At 37.6% G+C, this 26692-nt stretch overlaps 2 protein-coding genes across 3 annotated transcripts in view; both read right to left on the bottom strand.

Moving 5' to 3' along the window:
* Positions 1-1911: 1911 nt before the first annotated feature.
* LOC128241516 (cadherin-23-like) lies at positions 1912-5983 on the bottom strand. 2 transcript variants are annotated; one of them, XM_052958482.1, is made up of 5 exons: positions 5804-5983; positions 5247-5369; positions 4693-4878; positions 4198-4333; positions 3251-3575 (listed from the first exon to the last, which is right to left on the bottom strand). In XM_052958482.1, exons 2-5 carry the CDS (start codon positions 5358-5360, stop codon positions 3388-3390), a joined length of 624 nt encoding a protein of 207 aa, XP_052814442.1. In that variant the 5' UTR covers positions 5361-5369; positions 5804-5983; the 3' UTR covers positions 3251-3387. The 2 variants fall into 2 exon arrangements, with proteins under 2 accessions (XP_052814443.1, XP_052814442.1); XM_052958483.1 differs by lacking the exons at positions 4198-4333; positions 4693-4878 and adding an exon at positions 1912-2833 and having other exon boundaries at positions 3245-3575.
* A 2281-nt stretch (positions 5984-8264) lies between these two features.
* Positions 8265-26692, bottom strand: part of LOC128241088 (mucin-2-like) — a 32628-nt gene continuing 14200 nt past the window's right edge. Inside the window, exons 2-6 of the mRNA XM_052958071.1 lie at positions 19110-19161; positions 10805-12272; positions 9715-9899; positions 8938-9124; positions 8265-8338 (exon numbers count right to left, since the gene is read on the bottom strand). Coding sequence (XP_052814031.1) covers positions 10838-12272; positions 19110-19161 — 1487 coding nt within the window. The 3' untranslated portion in view covers positions 8265-8338; positions 8938-9124; positions 9715-9899; positions 10805-10837. The remainder of the gene's footprint in view (positions 8339-8937; positions 9125-9714; positions 9900-10804; positions 12273-19109; positions 19162-26692) is intronic.

Raw genomic sequence — 26692 nt, forward strand, 5'->3', positions numbered from 1 at the left:
ATCGTTTAGGATGGGTAGTAACTAATTAAATTGTCACAGTGGTGTATACGGTTAGGTAATCTAGCCAGGCATTGTAAAGATAAAAATCAATAATCATCGTCTGTGAAACTTGGTAACTATGAAAGTTATGATTGATGTCCTTTGGGTGTCCCAAAATTAGGTACGCAAAATAAATTATTTTGGGAAATAATTATGGGTGTCCAAATATTTAGAGTGTCCGAACTCTTAGGTGAATTACGGTAACTTTAATCGAAAAATATTTTTGTTGAAATTATAAACGTCTTACGATATACCGTATCCCGATCTTCAACTGCCGTTTTAACCCGTATATACTCGATCAATATGATGCGAGTAACATCCCTTTCTACATAAATCTAAACAAACTCTCGGCTTGAAATTGACCTAAGAAAAAAAAGTTCAAAAAATTGTTACTGGGTATTATACGCTGGCATTTTTTTGCATCAAAATCTGAGGGAAAAAAGTGCGTCTAATACCCAGTCATTTACGGTATTTTGTTTCCGGGGTAAGGAGCGTTATTAACTCCAAACTCTAAATCAGTAAAAATAAGTTGTTTTTTTTGTAAATGTGGTAAAAAATGTTATCATTTCATCTTAGATTATATCTGTTTACTATTGTAATACACTGATATGATTAATGTCCCTTTTGGTCCTCATTTTCTAACATTTTCAAAAACTGTTATTCGAGTCAAGCCTAGCGCAAACAAACGCTTACGACGCCCGTTTGGTTGAAGAACAAAACCTTCATTTTTCTACGAGCAAGATATTATAAAAGACAAAATGTGCGGCCGGTGTACGCTTTGTCGATCCCGCCCTCTGTCGACAAGCCGGACGTCCCCGGAACATGCTTTGTCGGTCCCGCCCTCTGTCGCCAAGCTGGACGTCCCCGGAAAACGCTTCATGTCGGTCACGCCCTCTGTCGCCAAGCCTGACGTCCCCGGAAAACGCTTCATGTCGGTCACGCCCTCTGTTGCCAAGCCGGACGTCCCCAGAAAACCCTTCATGTCGGTCACGCCCTCTGTCGCCAAGCCGGACGTCCCCGGAAAACCCTTCATGTCGGTCACGCCCTCTGTAGCAAAGCCGGACGTCCCCGGAAAACGCTTCATGTCGGTCACGCCCTCTGCTGCACAACCTGGGCGCATTTAAAAACATGGATCACTTATATTTCTCTCAGACAGCAGGCATCTTTGAAACGTCTTTGTGACGCGCATGCTGGCTACCAACTTCCACTGTCTTTGTTAAAAATACAATTATTGACATAATTTTATCCTACATTATACATATTACTTTTTACACTGTTTAACACATGCAATTGATACCGACATCATATCGGGTTACCACTGGTATCAAACTGTCATTTACATTGTAGGTATTTTATCGAATATCAGACTACATGTATATGCCGGACAAGCGAACATCTGTCAACAGTGACATTTTCAAAGACTTTGACCCACAAACATGGCCAAAATAATTCTGAAAACAACTTCCAACTAATTCCATTTCGTGTATACAGTACTTCAGGCTATTAAGGAAACAAACGTTGGTGACGTTGGTGTTTTGCACAATCACCTCGACGATACCAAGCCCAACAGAGACGGAGCCCTCACTTGTTCTGTCGCAGGTGTGCGTTTGTTTTGCGTTGTCCAGTACGGAATTATGTTAAGTAGGGTTCCATGTACTTGAAACATTGGAACCCCAAAAGCTGTTAAATAGGTGACGAATACACCGAATGCCACCTTTAGAGAGGAATAGCGAAGTATTAATATAAAGAGGCCCTTACTAAGGTTATTATTTCATCTGTGGGGGTGTAAAGATTGAGGCTATGTGTAATAGGTCTGATGTAAACGCTAGATAAAGGTAAGCTTTGTGCGCAATTGAATACAGAAAGACAACATTGAACAAAAGATTTAATTTCAAGTGTGTATTATTGGACAAATAAACAAGTGGATCACGAATATCAGCAGCAAATTGTTTTAACCTTTAATGGTGTTACCAAGTGGTGCCTTGAGGTGGACATGTGTTATAATGACCATTATTTGAAAATTATCATTTGGTAATGAAATATTGAGCAAGCAGTGAACATTTAAGATATCTGTTACAGAACTGGAATAGTAGCAAGATGTATACAATATGCTGCTGTACAGAACATTGCTATATAAACATAGTAAAGGAAAATATGGAGGAATTAAAGTATTGATACTTATGTAATAATTATCATTGGATTGCAATCCAGAACAAGGAACATTAAATTTCACTGCTTTATAGGTCATGCAGAACAATGAAATGAAGCTCTTCAATTGAGAGTGTTTTTTTAATTAAGATGGTGTTTTGCAAAATGATGATTAAAGAAAATGGTGTTGAAAATTATGATAAAGCTTAATTTTGACACAGAATTAGGTATTATTTTATGGCAATTAGTATTGAATGTTTTTACACTGGGTATGCTCAAAAATGATATATGCCTATAGTTATGTAAATCATATGGAAATTGCATGCAAATAATGTTATAAAGCCTTATCAGTTCAAGTATAAAATTAACAATTCAACCATGAATTTGATTAGATTTGTACAGCATATAAACACTAAAAATAATAAAAGATGTAAGAGCCAGCCTTTCCATCAATGCGAGTGTTGGTTACATCTAGTGATGTGAGGACGGTCGGGTTGCTGTTGACGTTCAACTAAACAATCTTGAGGTTGTACTCAGGCCGGGAAAATCCAAGCTCCTGTCTGATACTTGAGTATTTCACAGAGATCGTAACGAGGGCTCGGTTACTACGAGGATTCCAGCTGCAGTCAACAGCAACTATGTAAAACTGAAAACAACAGTACCAGTATTTAAGATTGTTTAAGTTTGTTTACATCTTTTAAGTTAAAGCTTAACTGCTTAAGCCCCAATTTCTAGAAACTTTTCCAGCTTAACAGGCTTAAGTAGCTTACTTCAAATAGCCAATATACATTGGGATACTGAGATTAAATTATGATTAATGAAAAAAGGTTAAAAGTGGTGAAGTACAAATCTTCATTTCATTGTATTTTTCTTTCAAGTTGTTTTGATGATGAAATTGTTCAACAATTCACACTTATTTGTGAAAATCAAATAAGATTATTCGTTGTGATTTAATAAAAGTGTTTTTCTGAGTCTGAGTCTAGACCTCTTCGTAATCATGGCCCATGGTTCTTGGTAATTCTATATCATCATGTATCAACCAAGAATAAGGTTCTACCTTGAATTCCTCTCTCTTGTCAGCCTCCTGGATGTTGGCTTTTACATAGAGAATACCATCTTTGTTGATTCCGAAAAACTGTGCAGCGTACAATTCATCTGGCTCGATCAAGTAGTCAAATTCAGCATTATGAGTGTTTCGACTCAGCACAACGTCGGGGTCATCATCGATGGCCGTCGCCTGGAAGAGGTCTCTACCAAAAGCCCAGTAGTCAGGTGTATCCCTCTTGGTTGGTAAAGATTCGAGCATGCTGGTTGCGGATGATGGTGATGTACACTGTCGCTGTAGCTGACTTTGGCTGCAAGGCCTGGTCTGTAGCAACAACATGCAGCTGGGAAAGAAAACAGTAATTAAGACCATTAAATTTTTGTTTAGTATAATCAATAAAACATAAATCGACTAATAACCTGTTTAAATATTGATTCTGTACTCATTATAACTTAGGGATATTGATTTATTATATGCTTTCCAGTGGTATAGATATTTATCAGTGAAATAAAATTAGTAATTCACTGTTTTAAACAGAGATGTATCAATTTGATATTTTTCACTGTTTTGAAATTTAAGCCCACAGTGTGTTCCAAATCAAAGTGCAGAGGGCTGGGACACAATTTGAATGACGTCATTTCTGGAATGACATTGAGAGCAAAATACAAATTGCTTTTCTTTATAAAAATAATTGAAATAACTTTTAACGATTTTAGGCATATAATAAAAAGAGAAACTATACGCATACAGAATTGATATAAAGCTAAATTGGATCATGACTGCCATTGCCAAAACCTTTTTCGTTTAGTGAAAGAAGATATGAAATCAAGACCAAAAGAGAAGTTTGTCCATCCACGGTTATCATTTGACTTGATAATCACTCAGTTAATTGGTTCTACTGTGATGAATTAATATTTCGTAGCGGTTCGGTGATTTGTCAATTAATAAGGATACCTCAAAGTTACCTGGCACATTAATCCTGGTGAGAGGCTGGCTGATGTAGATGCTTCCATCAGTGGGGCTGACTAGAAATTGGGCAAACCCGTTGGTCAGTGTGGAGCTGATGTACTCAATTGAATAATCGATTGTTCCACTTGGAGTCTGAAAACAAGAGGTTTATCTTTCTAAAAGTTAACACATAAAACATACAACTTTAAACATAATCTTTTAAAAAAACAATGCAAATACTCTTTCAGATGTTATTATTCAAACAAGGGGAGGAACTCTAACTCAACAATTTCCTGCCATTGGAGTTACAGTGGGGATATAATTTTGTGAACAGTGTCATATTAATACCTAAAAATGCTGATTTTTTTGCATGATGCAGCTTTTATGGCAACAACATTAAAAATATATTAATTTTTTTTACCTTGAATGTTTTTTTTTGGTAAAATTTGTGAAAAAAGAACTGACATAACCACCACCTCTCCGTACTTCAAATGAAATAAATGCATATTTACATTAGCTGGATCTGCATCGGTAGCCACAGTTCTGATAACAGACTGTTGTACAGGAAGGTATTCTGAGATGGTGGCGTTGTAGGTGGCAGATGTGAACACTGGCCTCGTCACTGTGATCGTCACAGTGGCCATGTCGAACCGGGAAACTGCATTGGAGCCGGGGTTGTCTCTGGCATGAATGGTTATCTATATAAAAGCAAGTTATCAATAAATTATGAAATTTATAGGAATTTTCATTCAGCTTTTCCTGTCAACAATTGCTGAAAGTATTTTTTTCTTACTAATATAAATTCTGTGCATACAACATGAAAACGGACTTGATGTACAAACATAATGTAGTAATAAGTACAGTGAATGAATATTTAACCGGAAATCATTAATAATAACTACGTCCATTATCATATCACTGCAGAAAAACAAATATATTAAGTTTTTAATCTGCAGCATAACTTGGTAGTTCATTTAATTGTTTCTTTGTAATGGCATGATACTTCATTCAATAATCTATGCCACATCTTGTACAAAATGAATACATGACTAAAAGTAAAACCAACCTCAAACACGGAGACACCGGTCTGGAAAAGATCTCCTTTGACCCTGATCTCACCGTTGGTGGGGTTAATGTTGGAGAAGAATGTTCTGGAGGTGCTGGCAATGATGCTGTACATGATTTGGTGCTAAAATACAACAAAAGTCTGACTTTGTCTCGACGGCAACTTGAATAATTAATATGCAAGTACTAGAATGTACTGAAAACAAATCTGGAACTGTTAAGGTTTATAAACCTGAGGAAATGACAACTGGCCAATTGTCAATTTAACATTCAATTGACCAAAAATGACTTAAACAGGAATACAATAGTTGTTAACAGTTATCAGTTGAATATTGATTCAATGCAGATGGAAAAATATATTATACACAATATTTATAGACGGTTATGTACAATACAAATAGATAGAATACTGAAAAAGCTCAGCTAGACATGTCGAATATGCAATTTTCAGACTAGGTATAGGATAAAATAATAGCCAATTGTCATGCCATGCAAAGAAAATAACCAAAAGCAATTTGGAAGATGAAGGACTAATGTATCAATTCTGCTAACGTTTACCCTAAGAAAAGACTTAGTGTCAATAGTGGTCTGCTCGTTGAGGTCAATTGAGAACGGCAGCTTGGTGAATCTACTGGTGGCGAGAGGTCGCGTAGAACAGTCACGTAAACCATTGCAGTTCCAAACTTGGGGTTTTCCAATTGGTTGTCTGTGGTTCCATAGTCAACTAGAAAATAGAAAAATAATCAAGATCACCTTAACTAAAACTCATTTTATGATTGTTGAATTCGTAACATATATTTTCAAATAATCCAACATCCTAATAATTCAAAACCTAGGAACAATTAACATATTTGATATAGCTACTTATTACTGCATCCAAATGCTTAGTGAATATCACAGTCTTATGCAACAAAATGATAATAAACAAAAACAAATAGATATCAAGGCGCGAGGCCCTGAAAGACTATCTGCGGGCAAATATGTAAGAGTTGCAAATTTTATTTGAACTATAAGAATGGGCGAAGAGCACATAAATAAAAGTGAAAAATGTGCCGACAGCGCTTGTGCCCACACTGGGCGAAGAAACAAACATATCTATATCTTTATGGCGTCTTGTGGCATTTTGTTTTTGTAAATGTCACTTCAATCGTCGTAATCCCCCATCCCCATGTATTTAGTGTTATAATGCATTTCCTATTTCAATTGTTTCTAAAGGTTTTTCGTTGCTTTGGTTAGATATCATACGATAGGAAAATACAATACATCATATATATATATATATATATATATATATATATATATATATATATATATATATATATATATATATATATATATATATATATATATATATATATATAACATTTCCTTTTATTAACATACACATTTTGTTTAGGGAAAATCATTTTTTTACAAAAAACTTCAGCAATAATTCCATTCAAAATGCACAGCTTTATATCAATTCAGTCGACGTATCTCAGCAATAATTCCATTCAAAATGCACAGCTTTATATCAATTCAGTCGACGTATCTCAGCAATAATTCCATTCAAAATGCACAGCTTTATATCAATTCAGTCGACGTATCTCAGCAATAATTCCATTCAAAATGCACAGCTTTATATCAATTCAGTCGACGTATCTCTTGTATTTGAAGTTACAGTAAATGCTCTTTTCAATCGAGTCTAAAGGTTTTTCGGTGCTTTGATTAGATAGAATACGTTAGACAAATTTTATGAACTTACACGTTTTAATTCTTTAAGGAAAATGATTTTATTTTTACGAGCAACTTTAGCAATAATACCTTTTAAAATGCAGAGCTAAATATCAGATTATCGTTTTCCCGCGGTGAGGACAAACATGTGGTCAGTTAATGCACAGACCTATAAACCAGGTCTGATAGGTCCGTGGTTAATGTATGTAGAAACTATGTTTAGAATATAGGTCAGTTAATGAAGTTGAAACTATTTTTAGTTTATCGGAACTAGCCTGTTTTTATGAATGAGAATAGGATTGTGCTTTTTAAAGTTTATTGATAAATTTAATGTCATTCATGTTTAATGTAAGTACCTGTGTAGAAACAGTACTAGTGCTGTTATGAATGCTTCGTACTCTTTGGATGTTAAACAGGTTTAATCCGAACTACTTTGCTTCACCAAACGTATGCATGACTCATTGTCGTATCAGGGCATGTGTGCTTATATAAATTGAAACCCTAATGTCTAAAACTATGCCAAGAATACACCGGAACGAAGCTTTTATGCAAAATTGAAAAACATCTCTTTAGAAATATAAACGCCTAAAATCATAGAATGAATAGTATCATGTTATTGGGTAGCAGGTAAATAATAATGTATAGTATTTGAAGCATTAGCAATGCGAAAACTGAGATACAACTATTTTAACACTAAGACAATAACTATATTTGTTTCTTATCTCATAAAAGTCAAATAAAAAATCACGTCAGGTTTAAATAACAAATCCTGCAGGCGATGGGACACTTGCGGTCAGTAATAATTTCTGAAACATCATGGCCTAAACTAGAGTGAATATCAATACTGTATGTTATCTAATTCTTACCAGAGCCTCCATTATCTTGACCCTCATTAATCTGATAAATATAACGATCTAAAAATAGTTATATTCTGCTAAAAATAAAACACCGGGATACATAATTACAGCGCGGAAATAGCCGAACAAGCAAAAACTCATGCTCGGACTGCAACACGACCAATACCATTTGTATGGTTTCCACATCATTCTGCTAAACATAGAGCGCATTGAGACAAAAAAAATGGGTTAAAACGACATGAATAGAAGTAATTCTTTGGAGTTTGTGGTCTTAAGACTACCTGCGCGCATGCGCAGATAGTCTAAAAATGGCTGCTGAGTACTGCAATTAATGTAAGCTTCATGGTTTGCAAATACTAACTCCAAACTTACAGTGTATTCCTGTCTGCCTGTCAGAATTCCCTAATGAGGCTCCTGTTAATGAACACAATACATTCCCAAACCTCAACATCAAAGTATGTCGTCTGCCCGAAACTTCTGGTCTCACTTGTCAGGGAGCATGTCAGCTGATCCTGAAAATTATCTTTAAAAATTTGGACCATGTTTCAATTAAAAGATCGAATAAGGCAATTATGATCATAAATTTCAAGGTGTAACCTCGTTTTTAGCGTATTTAACTGTGTTTGAGCACATACACCATAACACATTTATGACATCGATTCCGATGGTAACTCCACGGATGAACCTCAGAGCACTCAAGCAGTATTACCAAGATATCTTACTGAAACGGAATCCTGAGCACACCATTTACATGTTGAACTATTTTGAATGCTTATTCGCTGTTAGTAAGGGTGGAAAACAATTTTAATTTTGTGAAGAATTCTGTAAGTGATACATAGATCCAATGAAAGACACAAAATATATTTTTTATGTGGATTGTTGAAAAATATAAATATGGAGTAAGTCAAATCTCTTTCTGAAGCTCAAAATTAATCTAAACCCTGAGAAATGCAGATCTTAATACAGCAGTAAAAACCAAAATAACAAATGTAGTATTCAACCATGTATTAATGTAAAATCACTTTTACAATGTAACCTTCGACTCATACTGAATTTCTATGTCAAATCAGCATTCCATAAAACGAGAGTGATGATAAACCTTGACTTGAACCTTTCACTTACTTTGTCAGCATCTGTGGCAGTAACTCGAAGGATTGAGGCGCCAACTGCAGTTTCCTCTGGGATAACCTCAATGAAGTTCACAGTCTGGCTTGAAGATGGGCGAGTTAACGTTATGCTGTACACCAATTGTGACGTCTGCTGTTGCTCGCTGGCCCGGAGTCTGACTGTCATAGGCGATCAGTCTCAACTGTAAAAACAAATTGATCATTAGTAAATTAAATTCTGACTGATATCAATTTACAGTACGGAGCTCTCAATAAGAACCAGCTGCCGGCAAAAATTGCAATAGGGCATGTTCAAATTTGAAAACATAAACTATTTTTAAATAGAACAAGTAGAAGCAGGTCAGTTACTATAATTCATATGTTTCAACAAAACTGTGCCTGAAGTAATATATAAACAGTTTAAGCGTTTTAAATAATCCTTTTTCAATTACAATAATTTTGATCAAACTGTTTGATACTATTTTTCAGTTGCATTTTTTAGGTTGAATGTTTTATGACATATTCATAAAAGAAATGACAGAACTTTGCTGCAAGTAAATAACAGAACATGGTTGTTGTATTATCCCATATATTCACTTTAAAACCTTGGACAAACAGCCTCAGACAACTTACAATGTGTGGATATATATCAATTGTTGAAATTAAAGCTGAATTCTGAAAACATCTGCCCTCAACAATTGTTATGAAGCTGAAATCTGATTGGCTCTGCTCTGGATATATACATAAACGAATATTAAATGCTAGTCCAAGTCCATTCATTTATTATGAGTACCTGTCCATCAGCATCAGTAGCAGAAACAGTAAAGATGCAAGTTCCATTGACACTGTTCTCCTGTACAGAGGTGGAGACTACGGCGTGTTCAAGAACCGAGGCAGTACAGCCCTGGTGATCTGGATGGTCACTGATACGTCTGTGCTTCGTCCTGGGCTTCCGTTGTCAGTAGCACGCACAGCAAACTGTAAGAATTAAAAGTAGATGATTTAACTTCCCCTATCATATCCATCATGTTACAAGAGCGCTGTGAAGTAAACACAAATTCTTAGATAAGCTACAATCCTGAAACATATATCAATTCTAACATCAATGATTTCAACTGGAAAGTATTCAAATACAGTCGAACCTCACTATGTTGAACTAATTGTAATGTAAGAATAAAGTTTTACCAGAGAGATCAATAGACTGCAAATTATATATATATAAATGCATCACATGCAAACCCACTAAACTGCCAGACTCTGCTCAAACTGAAATTAGACTTGACAGACCACAATATAACTACGAATGCAAACGCATCATTGCAACTTCAACTGCATTTTGGCAGTACAACATGACCTTGTCATCAGAGCTGAATTGCAATGTTAAAAAATGTGATGGTGTTAAACTGATTGACAGGCAAGTTTTTCCATGAAATAGTTAAATCATAGTTTGCTCGACCTGTGGCACTTGGTCATTTTATCTGAGCTTCATGCTTCAAAACCTTGAAAAGCTAAGTTGATTTGTAAAAGGTAGCCAAGAACAAAAAATCATTAAAGAGGACCCTAGGGCGATGAATTCCTGAAAGTATTACCATGATTTAAGACTAATAAATTTCGCATATTTTCAGAACTTATCATTATTGCACTGATTGATATGCACGGGTTACAAACACCAGTTTTCAAAACAATGAAGATCTATTTTATAGGGAGTTATCTTATATGACTTGAATTGAAAGCAGGGAAGCCAAAATCAACTAATTCTGAGACAAAATTTAAGAAAAAATGACATATAATGTAACTGTCAATCTGCAGCATTAATTCTAATAAGATTCCACATATTAATATATTCTACAGCAAAGTTGACCCAGAACATTGGTATCACAGACCAGGAAGGTGTAGATGTGTTGAAGCTGTCAGACTCAATGATGGAGGTGCCATGGAGTCCCAGAAGCTTGTGCTGGCGAGGGCTGGAATCTCTGTGGGGTGTTCTCGTTCAGTGTTAGATTCAAGGATGTAGGTGGAGTCCCAGAAGTATGTGCTGGCAAGGGCTGGAATCTCTGTGGGGTGTTCTCGTTCAGTGTTAGATTCAAGGATGGAGGTGGAGTCCCAGAAGCTTGTGCTGGCGAGGGCTGGAGTCTCTGTGGGGTGTTCTCGTTCAGTGTTAGATTCAAGGATGTAGGTGGAGTCCCAGAAGTATGTGCTGGCAAGGGCTGGAGTCTATGTGGGGTGTTCTCGTTCAGTGTTAGATTCAAGGATGGAGGTGGAGTCCCAGAAGCTTGTGCTGGCGAGGGCTGGAGTCTCTGTGGGGTGTTCTCGTTCAGTGTTAGATTCAAGGATGGAGGTGGAGTCCCAGAAGCTTGTGCTGGCGAGGGCTGGAATCTCTGTGGGGTGTTCTCGTTCAGTGTTAGATTCAAGGATGTAGGTGGAGTCCCAGAAGTATGTGCTGGCAAGGGCTGGAATCTCTGTGGGGTGTTCTCGTTCAGTGTTAGATTCAAGGATGGAGGTGGAGTCCCAGAAGCTTGTGCTGGCGAGGGCTGGAATCTCTGTGGGGTGTTCTCGTTCAGTGTTAGATTCAAGGATGTAGGTGGAGTCCCAGAAGTATGTGCTGGCAAGGGCTGGAATCTCTGTGGGGTGTTCTCGTTCAGTGTTAGATTCAAGGATGGAGGTGGAGTCCCAGAAGCTTGTGCTGGCGAGGGCTGGAGTCTCTGTGGGGTGTTCTCGTTCAGTGTTAGATTCAAGGATGTAGGTGGAGTCCCAGAAGTATGTGCTGGCAAGGGCTGGAGTCTATGTGGGGTGTTCTCGTTCAGTGTTAGATTCAAGGATGGAGGTGGAGTCCCAGAAGCTTGTGCTGGCGAGGGCTGGAGTCTCTGTGGGGTGTTCTCGTTCAGTGTTAGATTCAAGGATGGAGGTGGAGTCCCAGAAGTATGTGCTGGCGAGGGCTGGAGTCTATGTGGGGTGTTCTCGTTCAGTGTTAGATTCAAGGATGGAGGTGGAGTCCCAGAAGTATGTGCTGGCGAGGGCTGGAGTCTATGTGGGGTGTTCTCGTTCAGTGTTAGATTCAAGGATGGAGGTGGAGTCCCAGAAGTATGTGCTGGCGAGGGCTGGAGTCTATGTGGGGTGTTCTCGTTCAGTGTTAGATTCAAGGATGGAGGTGGAGTCCCAGAAGTATGTGCTGGCGAGGGCTGGAGTCTATGTGGGGTGTTCTCGTTCAGTGTTAGATTCAAGGATGGAGGTGGAGTCCCAGAAGTATGTGCTGGCAAGGGCTGGAGTCTATGTGGGGTGTTCTCGTTCAGTGTTAGATTCAAGGATGGAGGTGGAGTCCCAGAAGCATGTGCTGGCCGAGGGCTGGAGTCTCTGTGGGGTATTCTCGTTCAGTGTTAGATTCAAGGATGGAGGTGGGGTCCCAGAAGTATGTGCTGGCAAGGGCTGGAGTCTCTGTGGGGTGTTCTCATTCAGTGTTAGATTCAAGGATGGAGGTGGAGTCCCAGAAGTATGTGCTGGCAAGGGCTGGAGTCTCTGTGGGGTGTTCTCATTCAGTGTTAGATTCAAGGATGTAGGTGGGGTCCCAGAAGTATGTGCTGGTGAGGGCTGGAGTCTATGTGGGGTGTTCTCGTTCAGTGTTTGATTCAAGTACACAATTTTGAACCCGGAGCACGCTGAATTTCCATTGTCTAAGGCTCATATCTACAAGAAAATGGATTTAAATGGATTTCATTGTTTGTACAAGTTACAATTTCATTTCTTTTCAGAATGATATCCATGATAGATCAACAATTAAGATTTAAAGGGATCTGACACCAGATGATCCCAAAATCATCAAATACAGTAGTTTCTTAAAGTCTAAATCATAGAATTGTCAATACTTGCTAGTACAAGGGGTGATCCAGAATTACATGGACTTCTTCCATATTTTCTATATTTTTCGTCCAAATCATTTAAAAATTTATGAATATCTTATTCAAAGTGTTCTGCAATGACGATATGCATTTCAAAATATCAGCAATGCACAGTCGGCCCACAGTCGGCACACCATCTTAAATGTACGTTAACAAACTTGTATGTATTATTCACAAGATGCTTTTTTTCCATGTTTTCTAAGAAATTCCGCCCAATTACGTCACATATTTCACTTACATCATACTAAAATACTGCTGAATTTTCTGCTGTCATTTCCATTTAAAAGTCGTTATATTCTGACTTGAATACAAGCACAGTCAGATACAACATGGCGTCATCGGACTTTGTAGGAGCACAAACGCTGAAAGTTTTGCTTTGGATTGGAGAAAACACCGACACAGACTATGATAATGATGGCCGAGGTAGAAATGAAGCAACCTGTGTGCCCTTCATACGTATTCAATTGGCATCATTGTTTTAGAGAAGGGTGATATCTCATAGAAGACGATAAGGGAAGAGGACTGAGAGGGAAAGACGTTAGTGACATCGGTGAATAACGTCATCGAAGGGTATTGCCATTCGACAGTACGTTCTGTAGCAAGTGATGTCGAGTATGGAAACGTGTATAGGAATTTTACATACTACTACTACTACTGCTGCTGCTGCTGCTACTGTTACTACTACTACTACTACTACTGGCACATACCATCTCTAAAAAGTGGCGGGGTGTAAACCTTGATGATTTATTTTACTGCACATGGACAATGCCCCAGCACACACTACTGCATCGACCCAGCTTGAGCTAATCCTGTTAAGACTTTGAAACCGTCGCACATCCGCCATACTCGCCTAACTTGCACCAATGGATTTTTTTGGTACAGTAAACCTGCCATCGCTCGAGTATGCCAGGGTCTGAGCTTAAACCTCAAGGGAACCAATGTTTCGAATGACCCGAGTTTTCATTTTCCAGTCTGTTATGAAATAGCCATTGGACCGACTATTAAGTTTGAAGTCGTCAAACCGACTGTTTACTACGACACCGATTATGTGTTGCGTTGTGGAAATTGTTCATATGTTCAATCCTTAAATAGTTATGTTTATTTTTTACAAAAGCACATTTTTAAAACAAGCAACATTTAAATATGACAGTACATATTATGGCATAAGTCATATTTAAGTTTTGAAAAATCTGGTATTGATTGTTGATGCAATTCTAATGTCTGTCCCACGAAACATTTCAAACTCATAATTATCTTCTCAAATGCCCTTAAATAGAGGTTATGGAAATACAGAGATAAATGCACTGTCCATTCTTTTGGAAAGCCAAGTTGTGTGTTGACGCTATTGGGAAAACAAACCCAGTAGATTTCAAAAGTTGAAAAAATATTTATCCATAATATTACAACATAACGTTTTCAGTATCATGACATCTACTAAATAGGGTGTTCAATATATATGTTTTGAACTATAAAAGCATGGTGATAACATATTATAATGGATTTTCTTGAAAGCTGTATATTAGCAGAGAAGGATGTGCAATATGTAAGTGAAAATTATCTAACAAACAAGTTTTTTTTGTCTTAAATGATTGCAAAAAGGCCTCTAATCACATCTTATTTCAGTTAAAAACAGAGATTCAATACTAAATGTAAAAACCTTCATCTGTTACAAGTGTACTTTCAGCAGTTTATTTTGCCCATCAGTCCTCAGCCTGTGAATACCCCAAAACTAAGACCTCTGTTTTTGCTAACAAAAACTTTCCTCCTTAGTAACCACTTTGTCTCATTATATTCCATGACATCTGATGTGGAGTGACATGGAGTGAATTGTGTCGGCTGTCACAGACGACTAGATGAACATTTTATTCAACTTTCATGAAATTCCTTTAAAAGTTTTAGCAAAAATGCAGCAGAAGTGAATCTAGTCGCACCCTTGAACTTAAACAGTGACCTTGACCTGAACAATATAAAGTTTTCATTCAGTAATGGCTAAATAATGGAGCCATGAAAGAACTAGTTCATTTCAGGGTCAAATTCTTTAAAAACAAAAAACTTTGCCTGCCAAGCAAAGGAATACATCACTTGTACATACTTGAAAGTTTCTGTGACATGCTGACAGGATCGGTTGTGTGGACCACTCTGTTCTGATCACATCTAAAAAGGTTTCATTGCATCATTCTCCCTGACATATGGCATCATAGGACACGACACCAAACTGGCTCTGAAAGAAAGTATGAAGCATGGTGTGTCATTAATTCTATATCAGAAAAGGAAAGAATTGAAATATACTGCCATCTGTAATTAAATTAAATGTCTTACATATATATAAAATGATATATATACATATTGGTATACACAAAATATTATATTCCCTTAGGATATTTCAAGAGAAACATATTTAAATATGCTGCTTTTTACAATGTATTTGCCCTTGAAACAAGTGCTTGGTCATCAATCACTTACTGTAGAGGTTACAAAACAAGACAATGGGTATGTTACTGTTACAGTATAGTTTAGAAGTTGCTGCAAAATCTTTCTTTAACCTTTTAATCTGCGATACACCAGTTAAAAAAAAAACTTACAACTACACTTACAGTAATACAGCATACAACAGTAATGACATTGTAGGCGTTTTCCATATCCATGACTGGCACTACCGCGCAACACGCCCTGTATCTGTACTTCACTGGTCGACAGACTTGAACTGTGACAAATCTGCATGGAAAGAAATTATCCCGGTTTTAAACCATCTAAATGTTAACATTGGCATATTCACAAGTAAATGAAGGAACAGTAAACATCCTGTTTGCAAAACTTATAGATTACATATAGTATATGCCTTTAATTATGCTTCTGAGTTTTGACAATACATTAGTTTCACAATACCGATAAAACCACATCATTACTTATTTAATTCCAAATAGAAAGTTTAAACATTAAATTAGAACATCACTTAAATATCTAAAGATGTAATCTTTTCATTTAACTTCATGAATATGTTTCATAAACTGTGTCAAGAAGCTTACACTGTAAGGTGCGGTGAGGTTGAGTTCTGCTTCAATGCCACCGCAAAATTAACATTAACATAAACATTAAACTTTAATACTAGTATGTCAGTACCTGCTGTCAGCATCAGAGGTGCACATTTGTGTGAAGACAGTTTCTTGCCTGTATGTCAGTACCAGCATCAGTGGCACACATTTGTGTGAGGACAGTTTCTTGCCTGTATGTCAGTACCTGCTGTCAGCATCAGAGGCGCACATTTGCGTAAGAACAGTTTCTTGCCTGTATGTCAGTACCTGCTGTCAGCATCAGAGGCACACATTTGTGTGAGGACAGTTTCTTGCCTGTATGTCAGTACCTGCTGTCAGCATCAGAGGCACACATTTGTGTGAGGACAGTTTCTTGCCTGTATGTCAGTACCTGCTGTCAGCATCAGAGGCACACATTTGTGTGAGGACAGTTTCTTGCCTGTATGTCAGTACCTGCTGTCAGCATCAGAGGCGCACATTTGTGTGAGGACAGTTTCTTGCCTGTATGTCAGTACCTGCTGTCAGCATCAGAGGCACACATTTGTGTGAGGACAGTTTCTTGCCTGTATGTCAGTACCTGCTGTCAGCATCAGAGGCGCACATTTGCGTAAGGACAGTTTCTTGCCTGTATGTCAGTACCAGCATCAGAGGCGCACATTTGCGTAAGGACAGTTTCTTGCCTGTATGTCAGTACCTGCTATCAGCATCAGAGGCGCACATTTGCGTAAGGACAGTTTCTTGCCTGTATGTCAGTACCAGCATCAGAGGCACACATTTGTGTGAGGACAGTTTCTTGCCTGTATGTCAGTACCTGCTGTCAGCATCAGAGGCACACATTTGCGTAAGGACAGTTTCTTGCCTGTATGTCAGTACCTGCTGTCAGCATCAGAGGCGCACATTTGCATAAGGACAGTTTCTTGCCTGTATGTCAGTACCTGCTGTCAGCATCAGAGGCACACATTTGCGTGAGGACAGTTTCTTGCCTGTATGTCAGTACCTGCTGTCAGCATCAGAGGCGCACATTTGCATAAGGACAGTTTCTTGCCTGTATGTCAGTACCTGCTGTCAGCATCAGAGGTGCACTTTTGCGTGAGGACAGTTTCTTGCCTGTATGTCAGTACCTGCTGTCAGCATCAGAGGCGCACATTTGCGTGAGGACAGTTTCTTGCCTGTATGTCAGTACCTGCCGTCAGCATCAGAGGCGCACATTTGCGTGAGGACAGTTTCTTGCCTGTATGTCAGTACCTGCCGTCAGCATCAGAGGCGCACATTTGCGTGAGGACAGTTTCTTGCCTGTATGTCAGTACCTGCTGTCAGCATCAGAGGCGCACATTTGTGTGAGGACAGTTTCTTGCCTGTATGTCAGTACCTGCCGTCAGCATCAGAGGCTCACATTTTCGTGAGGACCGTAATTTGCCTGTATGTAAGTACCTGCTGTCAGCATCAGAGGCGCACATTTGCGTGAGGACAGTTTCTTGCCTGTATGTCAGTACCTGCCGTCAGCATCAGAGGCGCACATTTGCGTAAGGACAGTTTCTTGCCTGTATGTCAGTACCTGCCGTCAGCATCAGAGGCGCACATTTGCGTGAGGACAGTTTCTTGCCTGTATGTCAGTACCTGCTGTCAGCATCAGAGGCGCACATTTGTGTAAGGACAGTTTCTTGCCTGTATGTCAGTACCTGCTGTCAGCATCAGAGGCACATATTTGTGTGAGGACAGTTTCTTGCCTGTATGTCAGTACCTGCTGTCAGCATCAGAGGCGCACATTTGCGTAAGGACAGTTTCTTGCCTGTATGTAAGTACCTGCTGTCAGCATCAGAGGCGCACATTTGCGTAAGGACAGTTTCTTGCCTGTATGTCAGTACCAGCATCAGAGGCACACATTTGTGTGAGGACAGTTTCTTGCCTGTATGTCAGTACCTGCTGTCAGCATCAGAGGCGCACATTTGCGTAAGGACAGTTTCTTGCCTGTATGTCAGTACCTGCTGTCAGCATCAGAGGCGCACATTTGCGTAAGGACAGTTTCTTGCCTGTATGTCAGTTCCAGCATCAGAGGCACACATTTGTGTAAGGACAGTTTCTTGCCTGTATGTCAGTATCTGCTGTCAGCATCAGAGGCGCACATTTGTGTGAGGACAGTTTCTTGCCTGTATGTCAGTACCTGCCGTCAGCATCAGAGGCGCACATTTGCGTGAGGACAGTTTCTTGCCTGTATGTCAGTACCTGCTGTCAGCATCAGAGGCGCACATTTGCGTAAGGACAGTTTCTTGCCTGTATGTCAGTACCAGCATCAGAGGCACGCATTTGTGTGAGGACAGTTTCTTGCCTGTATGTCAGTACCTGCTGTCAGCATCAGAGGCGCACATTTGTGTGAGGACAGTTTCTTGCCTGTATGTCAGTACCTGCCGTCAGCATCAGAGGCGCACATTTGCGTGAGGACAGTTTCTTGCCTGTATGTAAGTACCTGCTGTCAGCATCAGAGGCGCACATTTGCGTGAGGACAGTTTCTTGCCTGTATGTCAGTACCTGCCGTCAGCATCAGAGGCGCACATTTTCGTAAGGACAGTTTCTTGCCTGTATGTCAGTACCTGCCGTCAGCATCAGAGGTGCACATTTGCGTGAGGACAGTTTCTTGCCTGTATGTCAGTACCTGCTGTCAGCATCAGAGGCGCACATTTGCGTAAGGACAGTTTCTTGCCTGTATGTCAGTACCTGCTGTCAGCATCAGAGGCACACATTTGCGTGAGGACAGTTTCTTGCCTGTATGTCAGTACCTGCTGTCAGCATCAGAGGCACACATTTGCGTGAGGACAGTTTCTTGCCTGTTTGTCAGTACCTGCTGTCAGCATCAGAGGCGCACATTTGCGTAAGGACAGTTTCTTGCCTGTATGTAAGTACCTGCTGTCAGCATCAGAGGCGCACATTTGCGTAAGGACAGTTTCTTGCCTGTATGTTAGTACCAGCATCAGAGGCACACATTTGTGTGAGGACAGTTTCTTGCCTGTATGTCAGTACCTGCTGTCAGCATCAGAGGCGCACATTTGCGTAAGGACAGTTTCTTGCCTGTATGTCAGTACCTGCTGTCAGCATCAGAGGCGCACATTTGTGTGAGGACAGTTTCTTGCCTGTATGTCAGTACCTGCTGTCAGCATCAGAGGCACACATTTGTGTGAGGACAGTTTCTTGCCTGTATGTCAGTACCTGCTGTCAGCATCAGAGGCGCACATTTGCGTAAGGACAGTTTCTTGCCTGTATGTCAGTACCTGCTGTCAGCATCAGAGGCGCACATTTGCTTGCGTGAGGACAGTTTCTTGCCTGTATGTGATGAGCATGATGTCACATGACTTGTACCAGAGGGTGCATGTTATGTAATATATGAACTATGACAAAAGCATTAGCTACTTTCAATCCTTGGTAACATTTCAAGGTTAATAAATAAACATGTAGTTGGAAAGAGACTTAAAAAAGACGCAGGTTTAATAATATTAATGTTGAAGTTAAGTGTATTCTTGCATATCGGACATGTGTTTTAGGTCATGTGACCAGTGCTGGAAAACCCATGTTACACCCCCAATGTAAGATGAGCCATGTGCAACTACGTGCTACTTCTTTTTGCATGGTTTATGAAAATGATATAATGCTATTTCAATAAAGCGTAATCAACTATATATCTATATGCAAGACTTACTTAAAATTGAAAATATAAAATCGTAAAAAATGTGATTTTTAGTGATTTAAAATTAAAATTCAAGCACTTTAATATAACATAAGTAAACAACGTCACACACGCATTTTGTGAAATGTACAAACGTTCTATTTTTTACGTTATTTTTTCCACAAATTGATAATTTTAGATATGCAAGAAAAAATATCAATCATGTGTTTCAGGTCCGGATTGAAAAATCCGACCCTCGAGCATGCTGCGTTGCCGGTAACTCGGCACATGATTGATATTTTTTCTTGAATATCTAAAATTATCAATTTGTGGAAAAAATGACAAGAAAAAATATCAATCATGTGCCTTGTTACCGGCTTACGCGCATGCCCTTGGGTCGGATTTTTGTAAAAGATGCTCATGCTAAATATTCAAAATAAAAACAGAGAGTACTATAACTCAACAAGTATTTTAACTCATATTTGAAGAACTATCAACAATAAATGTACCAAGTTTCATATATATATAGCTTGAATGGCATCCATGTTTCATCAAAAGAGCTGTCACAATAAATGACAAATGCCCCTGAAGTGCCATCCAATTCAATAGATTGTGCAATTACTTATATGCCTGGATTCAGGAAGAGCTATCAATAAACTATAAGCAAATGAAAAGTGTGTTTTGCACATGACACAATCATATCATCTTTATATACTGAATATATTTGTCAGGAAATTCCCTTCATGTATTGACAAAGTTACAGCCCATACGTGAATATGTGCAGCACTCCATAAGGATTAAACACTAATAGTGACCTTGAACTTCAGAGAAGCATTGTCTTGTCTTGCACACAGCATATGGCTGAGAACATACATGTACCAAGTTTTAAATCCCTCTGTACATTACAACTACACTGTAATATACATTTATGCATCAATTCATAAGGTTAAACATGCAAGTGTGACCTTGACCTTTTCAATGTCTTTATGTACCTATACCCAAGCTAGCTCTGGTTACAATGAAGATTGTAGAAAAGGGTACAAGATCTGTATAACTATAATATAAGTCAAGGTGCCTATCTTAGCCATGGTACTGTGTGTAACGATATATTATAATCACAATTAGCAATTCATAATTTGTAATCACCTAATTTGAAAATTAGGCCGTGTATCATCCAATTACTGCATCATCGCCAGTAGGCGGAGCTATTGAAAGTTAATCGATCAGAATGTACATTGAGAAGATCTGATCAAATGATATAATTTCATTAAAATGCAATTGAAAAAGCGACATAATGATGAAAAATCTTGTTAAACATTAATCAAGTTAAAAAATAATTGATATATCTATTGTACAAACAAGGCAAGACATTTTTAACATTGTTGCTTTTGAAGTAGACGTTCATTGCCATCTCATGATCTGGCATACACATTCAGTAAGCAATCCCGTTTGGCTCGAAGTATTTTAGCCAGTCCCTGGATTATCAAGCCAACAGGTTTCAACCTGCAGAATTTGTCAGATATTATTAATTTTATGCGAAAGTCAGCGTCTGTTTAGATAAACATGAAAACATCCTTGTGAAGAACTTTTTCTTTTTTAACCTGACCTTTAATATGACATTGTAATTTGCTTAAGTTTCTTACCAACATGTTTTTGAAAACGTCAATTTTAAATTGTCTTGACATGTTAGATTATTGTATATTGCCTCTGTATTTATTGCATCATAAAATAGGCAAAATTTTGATACAATTTTGATCCATGTCATATGCATGATCAATAAAATGTAGCATATTATGATATAATATTTATTATTGGTAGTTAAAAACAGCTTGACATTATTGGGTATTTTTCACAGAAAATGAGGCACAAAGGCCTTCAAACATGCGCTGTCAACTCTGACCCCAGTCACTTCCAATCATGATTTTACAAAAATGTTCAAATAGTAACATAGCGTTTTCCAGTGTTTACAATGTATGATAAGTATCTATTAATGTTTATGTACTATATCAAAATAAAATCAATGAGCGTATGTTGAACCTGTTTAAATGGTTCCTAACACACGTCATAAAACCACAGGTAGTTTTTATTGTAAAAACTATTTCCTGAGATAATTCCAAAAAAAACAATAGCCAAACAAACAATCAATTCTATATGCATTGTTTGCATATATATGGTTAATTTCTGAAAGTAACTCTTTGTATAAACCTGAAAATGGAATGAGTATTTTTTTTCCTAGAAAGTGTTCCCTGTGGAATTATTTTTGCAGGTTCAATGTCAATGTTTATGTATTTTAGGCATCAGGATCTTGCTAAAACGCCCTCTGAATCTTGTGAAGTATCTGTAAGACTGTTCATGCTTAATATCTGTTTAGAATAGTCTGAATGCCTAAAATGAGTCCACACTGACATGTTGCCAAAAGGATTCCTGGTGGACATGAATATGTTCCACCCCCCCCCCCCTCCCTGGGGTCAGGGGGAATAGTTGGTCAAGCAGGGTGAAGCCAATCCCAGGTAAAATCTTAGCCCTTCTGAAACAAACTGCTGGTAAAATCCCCGCCAAATGTCCCCACACCCATGGACATCCTAGGTAAGGCCCATATCCCGCTATTTTCGGCGCGAAAATTTTTCACAACATTCACTTTGAACTGCGGTGCCACCTGGAAGGTAAAAACACTGCCTATTTCCCCCCACTATCTCTGCTATACCCCCGGACCTGGGGGTGAGGGGACTGACTGATGCATTAGATCTACCTAAACCAGAACGTTATAATTAAGAACATACATATTAAAAAACTGTAATCTAGAGATAGTTCTGATTAGATTTACAATAATTACTTGCCTTGTAACTTTGTAAGTAAGAAACAGTAATCTTAAATATTCTGATCATGCGCGAACGAAATGACACTATCATAACGAAGGGAAGTAACTCAATCTTAAACATAAGTTTACCGTGTTCATAATGTTTGATTAATTTCAGTGCATTAACTAATTGGTTAGTTAATATACGAGTCAAAATCATCACAATTTAAGATGTTAAATACAGTTTTCATTATCCTCGACTAACCATGATTCGCGGATGTAAGGAATAAATAAAAAATAATAAAGTTGAGCAAAACAATGAAATAATTTAATTACTTTTGTCAGACATGCCATTTATTTATCCATATTTCCACAAGTATTTAAGAACAAACGGTCAAAAGTTCACGTAAATAATGTCAACAGAGTACAGACACTGAAACTAGGCCGCCATCTTGATTCTAGTACCTTGATTCGCGAGCTCTGACGTAATCTAGGTCAGCACGTTTTAATTAGGCCAACACTATTTTAATCAATTGTTTTTTGAGAAAAACAGTCTAACTTATCTTTAAAAATGTTAATTTCAAAATTTTAACTTGTAATAAAAGATTTACAGTATTTTGTAAACATAAACATTAAATCATGTCAAATTACTCGTAGTGGGGGATAGTATAATTTACCCCAAAGACAAAACTGTCTCTTTAAGTGTATTTTCAGGGAACTGAACATTCAAGATGACTTTAGGACATTAGTGCCTTCCTCTCTGATCATTTTGTACATAAGCATGTTTAAGGGCAGTTAGAAATAAATCATGTACTGCTTTATCACTGCTTAGGGATGCACCTAAAACAGAAATTAAACTCACTAATTTCTTTATTTTGACACTAAGACTATGGGTCATGAAAACACAAAATATAATTTTGTTTTGCCTTCCTACAATAATTTAGGTCACGTGACCGTCATTGATAAAATGTATACAAAGCAGACGAAATAACCAGCGAATTTTTATGGATGTAATGTGGCAAATATGGTTGGTTTCTATGGCAATTAATTTGGGATTAGTAAAACTACGTTGTTTACAGTGTTAACCATTGTTTTAAGTGAATTAATATGTTTTAAAGACATTTTTTCGCGAGTTTGAAAGCATCTACTATTGTAAATAGTTTGTAGTAAAAATGACGTCATAGCTTTGCAGATACGTGCATTTCACGTGATAACCAGGTAAAAACAAAGATGGCCGCGAATCAAGGTTGGTCGCGATTTTTTTAAGTTTCCCGGATGTATGTTAGACTGGTACCCTACGTTACTTTTTGATAAAAATATTTTTTATAACAGTCTTAACGCCCGTAACAAAAACGGTTAAAACCAATCCGATTACATACCGAACGTAAGTGCCGAGTAATTTTAAAATCCCTCCCTCCGTGACAAAGTGGCAGCCCGTATATGCACGGCTGCCAATCACGTGACCTTTGTTGTGATAAAGTAGAAAACCTAGTTTCTACGAAGTCGACGAGCGCCGGTAAGTGTTCAAGTTTTTCATCTTTAATCAGTATATTGTGTCAAATTTTAACGGCCATGTTTTAGGGCCCATTTTCCTCGACATGATGGTATAAATTTTCTTACAGTATTTCCCGTAGTTTGCTTCATTACTTTGCAGCAAGTTTTCAATCGAGAGCAAGTGCCTCTGATTTATATGGTAAAATTGGCGAACCGATGTGTTTTTTCCTCCAATATGTCACCCCTAGGGCAGTTCAAATAATGACTATTCAAGTAGAATGTCAACACGATATTTATAAAGTATACGGAAACTTTTATTTTCACAGAAAGTTCCAAAAAAGAAGAGTAAAATAATTTTTGAAAAAAATGATATAGTAGGCGAACAACTATTAAAGGATAAAGTAGGCTAACTGTTTCATGAACATTTATAAACCTAGTAGATGGGAGATCGGTATGTCTTTAGAGTACTATTGCATATTTAACGCTTTATTACAGTCATGAAAGCTGAACAGAGGTTTTGCGCGTTCAGCTGGAAAGGTTTCCGGAGCAAGTCAGGGTTGAGTGTCCGTCGTAGACGACATCGGCAGCATGAGAAGTACCGATGTTGTGTCAAATAATGTTATACTGTCGTCGATTTCAGACGCCTCTGGTTGACATTTATTTTGAATAATATACAATGAACGGGTTTGTCTATATTGTTATATACATTGACATCTGCATAAAACTAGGGCGTGTGTGATTTGTATTTCTACTCTTTATTTCTCATGTATATAAACATGCTGAAAGATATATCATTCAGAATCACCATAAAATGGCAATGGGAAACGCATTCTGTTACCGGCTTAAAAAAATGAAACATTGCTATACCCTTTGTCTGTATGACATAAATTTATCATTGGCATTATTATTACTTTAACACTTTTTCATAACTATCTGCTTTGAATTAAGAACTGTTTCTCTTATAGAAACTACACGGTAATTCCGTGATCGATTTCACGAAGTCTTGAAGTGGTTAAAACGTATTGTTCATTTGACAATGTTTTGATGTGATGATTTTTTCTCGTCTATCCTTAGTATGTCAATATTAAATGTTTTATACAACACGTTTTAGGTACAACGCCCATTGCGGTGAAAAAAGGTGGCCTGTGCGATATGTGAATCTCGCTTCGTGACAGGGTCGGAAAATATGTGTTTACTATACATGGTAAGCGCCAGCTCAAGTTCGACATTTGTGATCATATGGTTCATGAAAGATGTCACCTTCAAGTCCATCTGAACTTCCATGTTGGACATAAGAGCTATGTTTCCGAGAGCGGAAAGGCATACACATTTGCATTTTTACCACGGCACAAGCTTAACTGAAAAGGATAGCTTGCCCATATGCTTGTCTTTAAAGATTATATACTGGTTTCATACTTAGTCTAGTCGTTTAACATATATCGGGACGATATTAAGTGCCATATTTGTGTTATGTTTCCATTTTCAACTTTTATCTCATTTTGCTTTTTTGTATTTAGGGAACCATTATGCAATGTTTATCCTGTTTGTTAAGTACTGTTGCTAGTAATATTGATATGATTTTATACTTATTGTCATTTTCAATACTTAAGATAACCAGTGTTCGATTTTTATTTCCATCTCATACGTTAAGTAAAAAAACAAAATATATTGTTCGACTAATGTAACGAGATAACTATTTTTAGGCAATTTACTTGCGTTGCTAATATTAAAATATCTCATTTTTCACAGCTTAACTTGTATTTTTCTGTATGTATATTCTGTATTTTCGATGGCAAATGTAAAAGTAGGTAAAAGATGATGTTGGTGTGCGGTTTGAATACAGAATCCCTTAACGAGTTTGGTACACGTTGTTAATTAGGAGTAAACAAATGATACACATTATGAAGTTTAATATGTTCATATATTGTAAGAAACAGGTAAATATATTGAAAATAGAACATACATGTTCATGTATTACATTCAAAGATATATAAAGAAAAAAACACATTACAGTCTTTAATTTGCACATTGTCAGTTGTGAGTTTAATGATAGACATTTCCTCCGAATTTTACTTGGAAATATATTGAGCAGTAAATGAGAGTATTAGACAAAAAACATTGGTTCTACAAGTATATGAAACAATATATTCAATCTAAACAAAAATCAAGTGTATAACTATAATTATTCGTATATTGTAATTTTATAAGAAAAACAAAACATTTGAAGGGGTGAAACGTTATATATGAACTATACATTAAATCGTCTATTACCAGGGGAAGAACTTGTTTCGAGTTTCTTAATGTTCACGATATTGCAGTTTTTTTTAAAGATTTTAGTTCACTATTAATGCTGATTTGTGTTAACATTGATAGCCAAGAAATAAGGTCAGGATTAACACCAAACGTGTTCAAAGTAATTCAGTTAACGGAACAATCAAACGATACTCGACCATTTCAAGTTATTATGTGTTGTTGTTGTCAAGTCCCATTCTTGAATTGGGCAATATCTTTAAATAATTGCGTCTCGCCTGCTAGAGTCTCATTCTTAAAGTTCTTTTCATAACGGCATTCCTATTCGATTACAGATTTTATTTGGAGAATTCTCAACGTTTTTCACACTCATGTGATTTTCCATACAAAGCTGCTTTCACTTCTTTGCGAAGTTTGGAAGCGGGAGATGCTTGATACGGCTTGGATTTAAATGGCGTCTATTGGCGTTTTGAATGGAGATTAATGTGTTGTTTTAATGTCTTTTGCTTCCCTGTCTCTTTGAACATTTTTTGGGTTTGCTTTAATGCTTCATTTTCGCCGTACGTATTTCCGCAAACAAGGTTTCTTTCTAGACGTACACTGTCACAGAAAATGCCACTGTTAAAACATCTGTAAACCCATTATACTTA

This window comes from Mya arenaria, chromosome 7 (genome assembly GCF_026914265.1).
Source record: "Mya arenaria isolate MELC-2E11 chromosome 7, ASM2691426v1".
Taxonomy (NCBI): Eukaryota; Metazoa; Mollusca; class Bivalvia; order Myida; family Myidae; genus Mya; species Mya arenaria.

Bases quoted from the DNA above. Each gene is read 5' to 3' on its own strand.
- LOC128241516 (XM_052958483.1), bottom strand. From the start codon at position 5,916: ATGGTTTACGTGACTGTTCTACGCGACCTCTCGCCACCAGTAGATTCA. The intron at 5,370-5,803 runs GTAAACGTTAGC...GTTGTATTTTAG, and splicing joins ACACTAAGTCTTTTCTTAGG to CACCAAATCATGTACAGCAT. The intron at 2,834-3,244 runs GTAGAACCTTAT...TGTTGTTTTCAG, and splicing joins ACAAGAGAGAGGAATTCAAG to TTTTACATAGTTGCTGTTGA.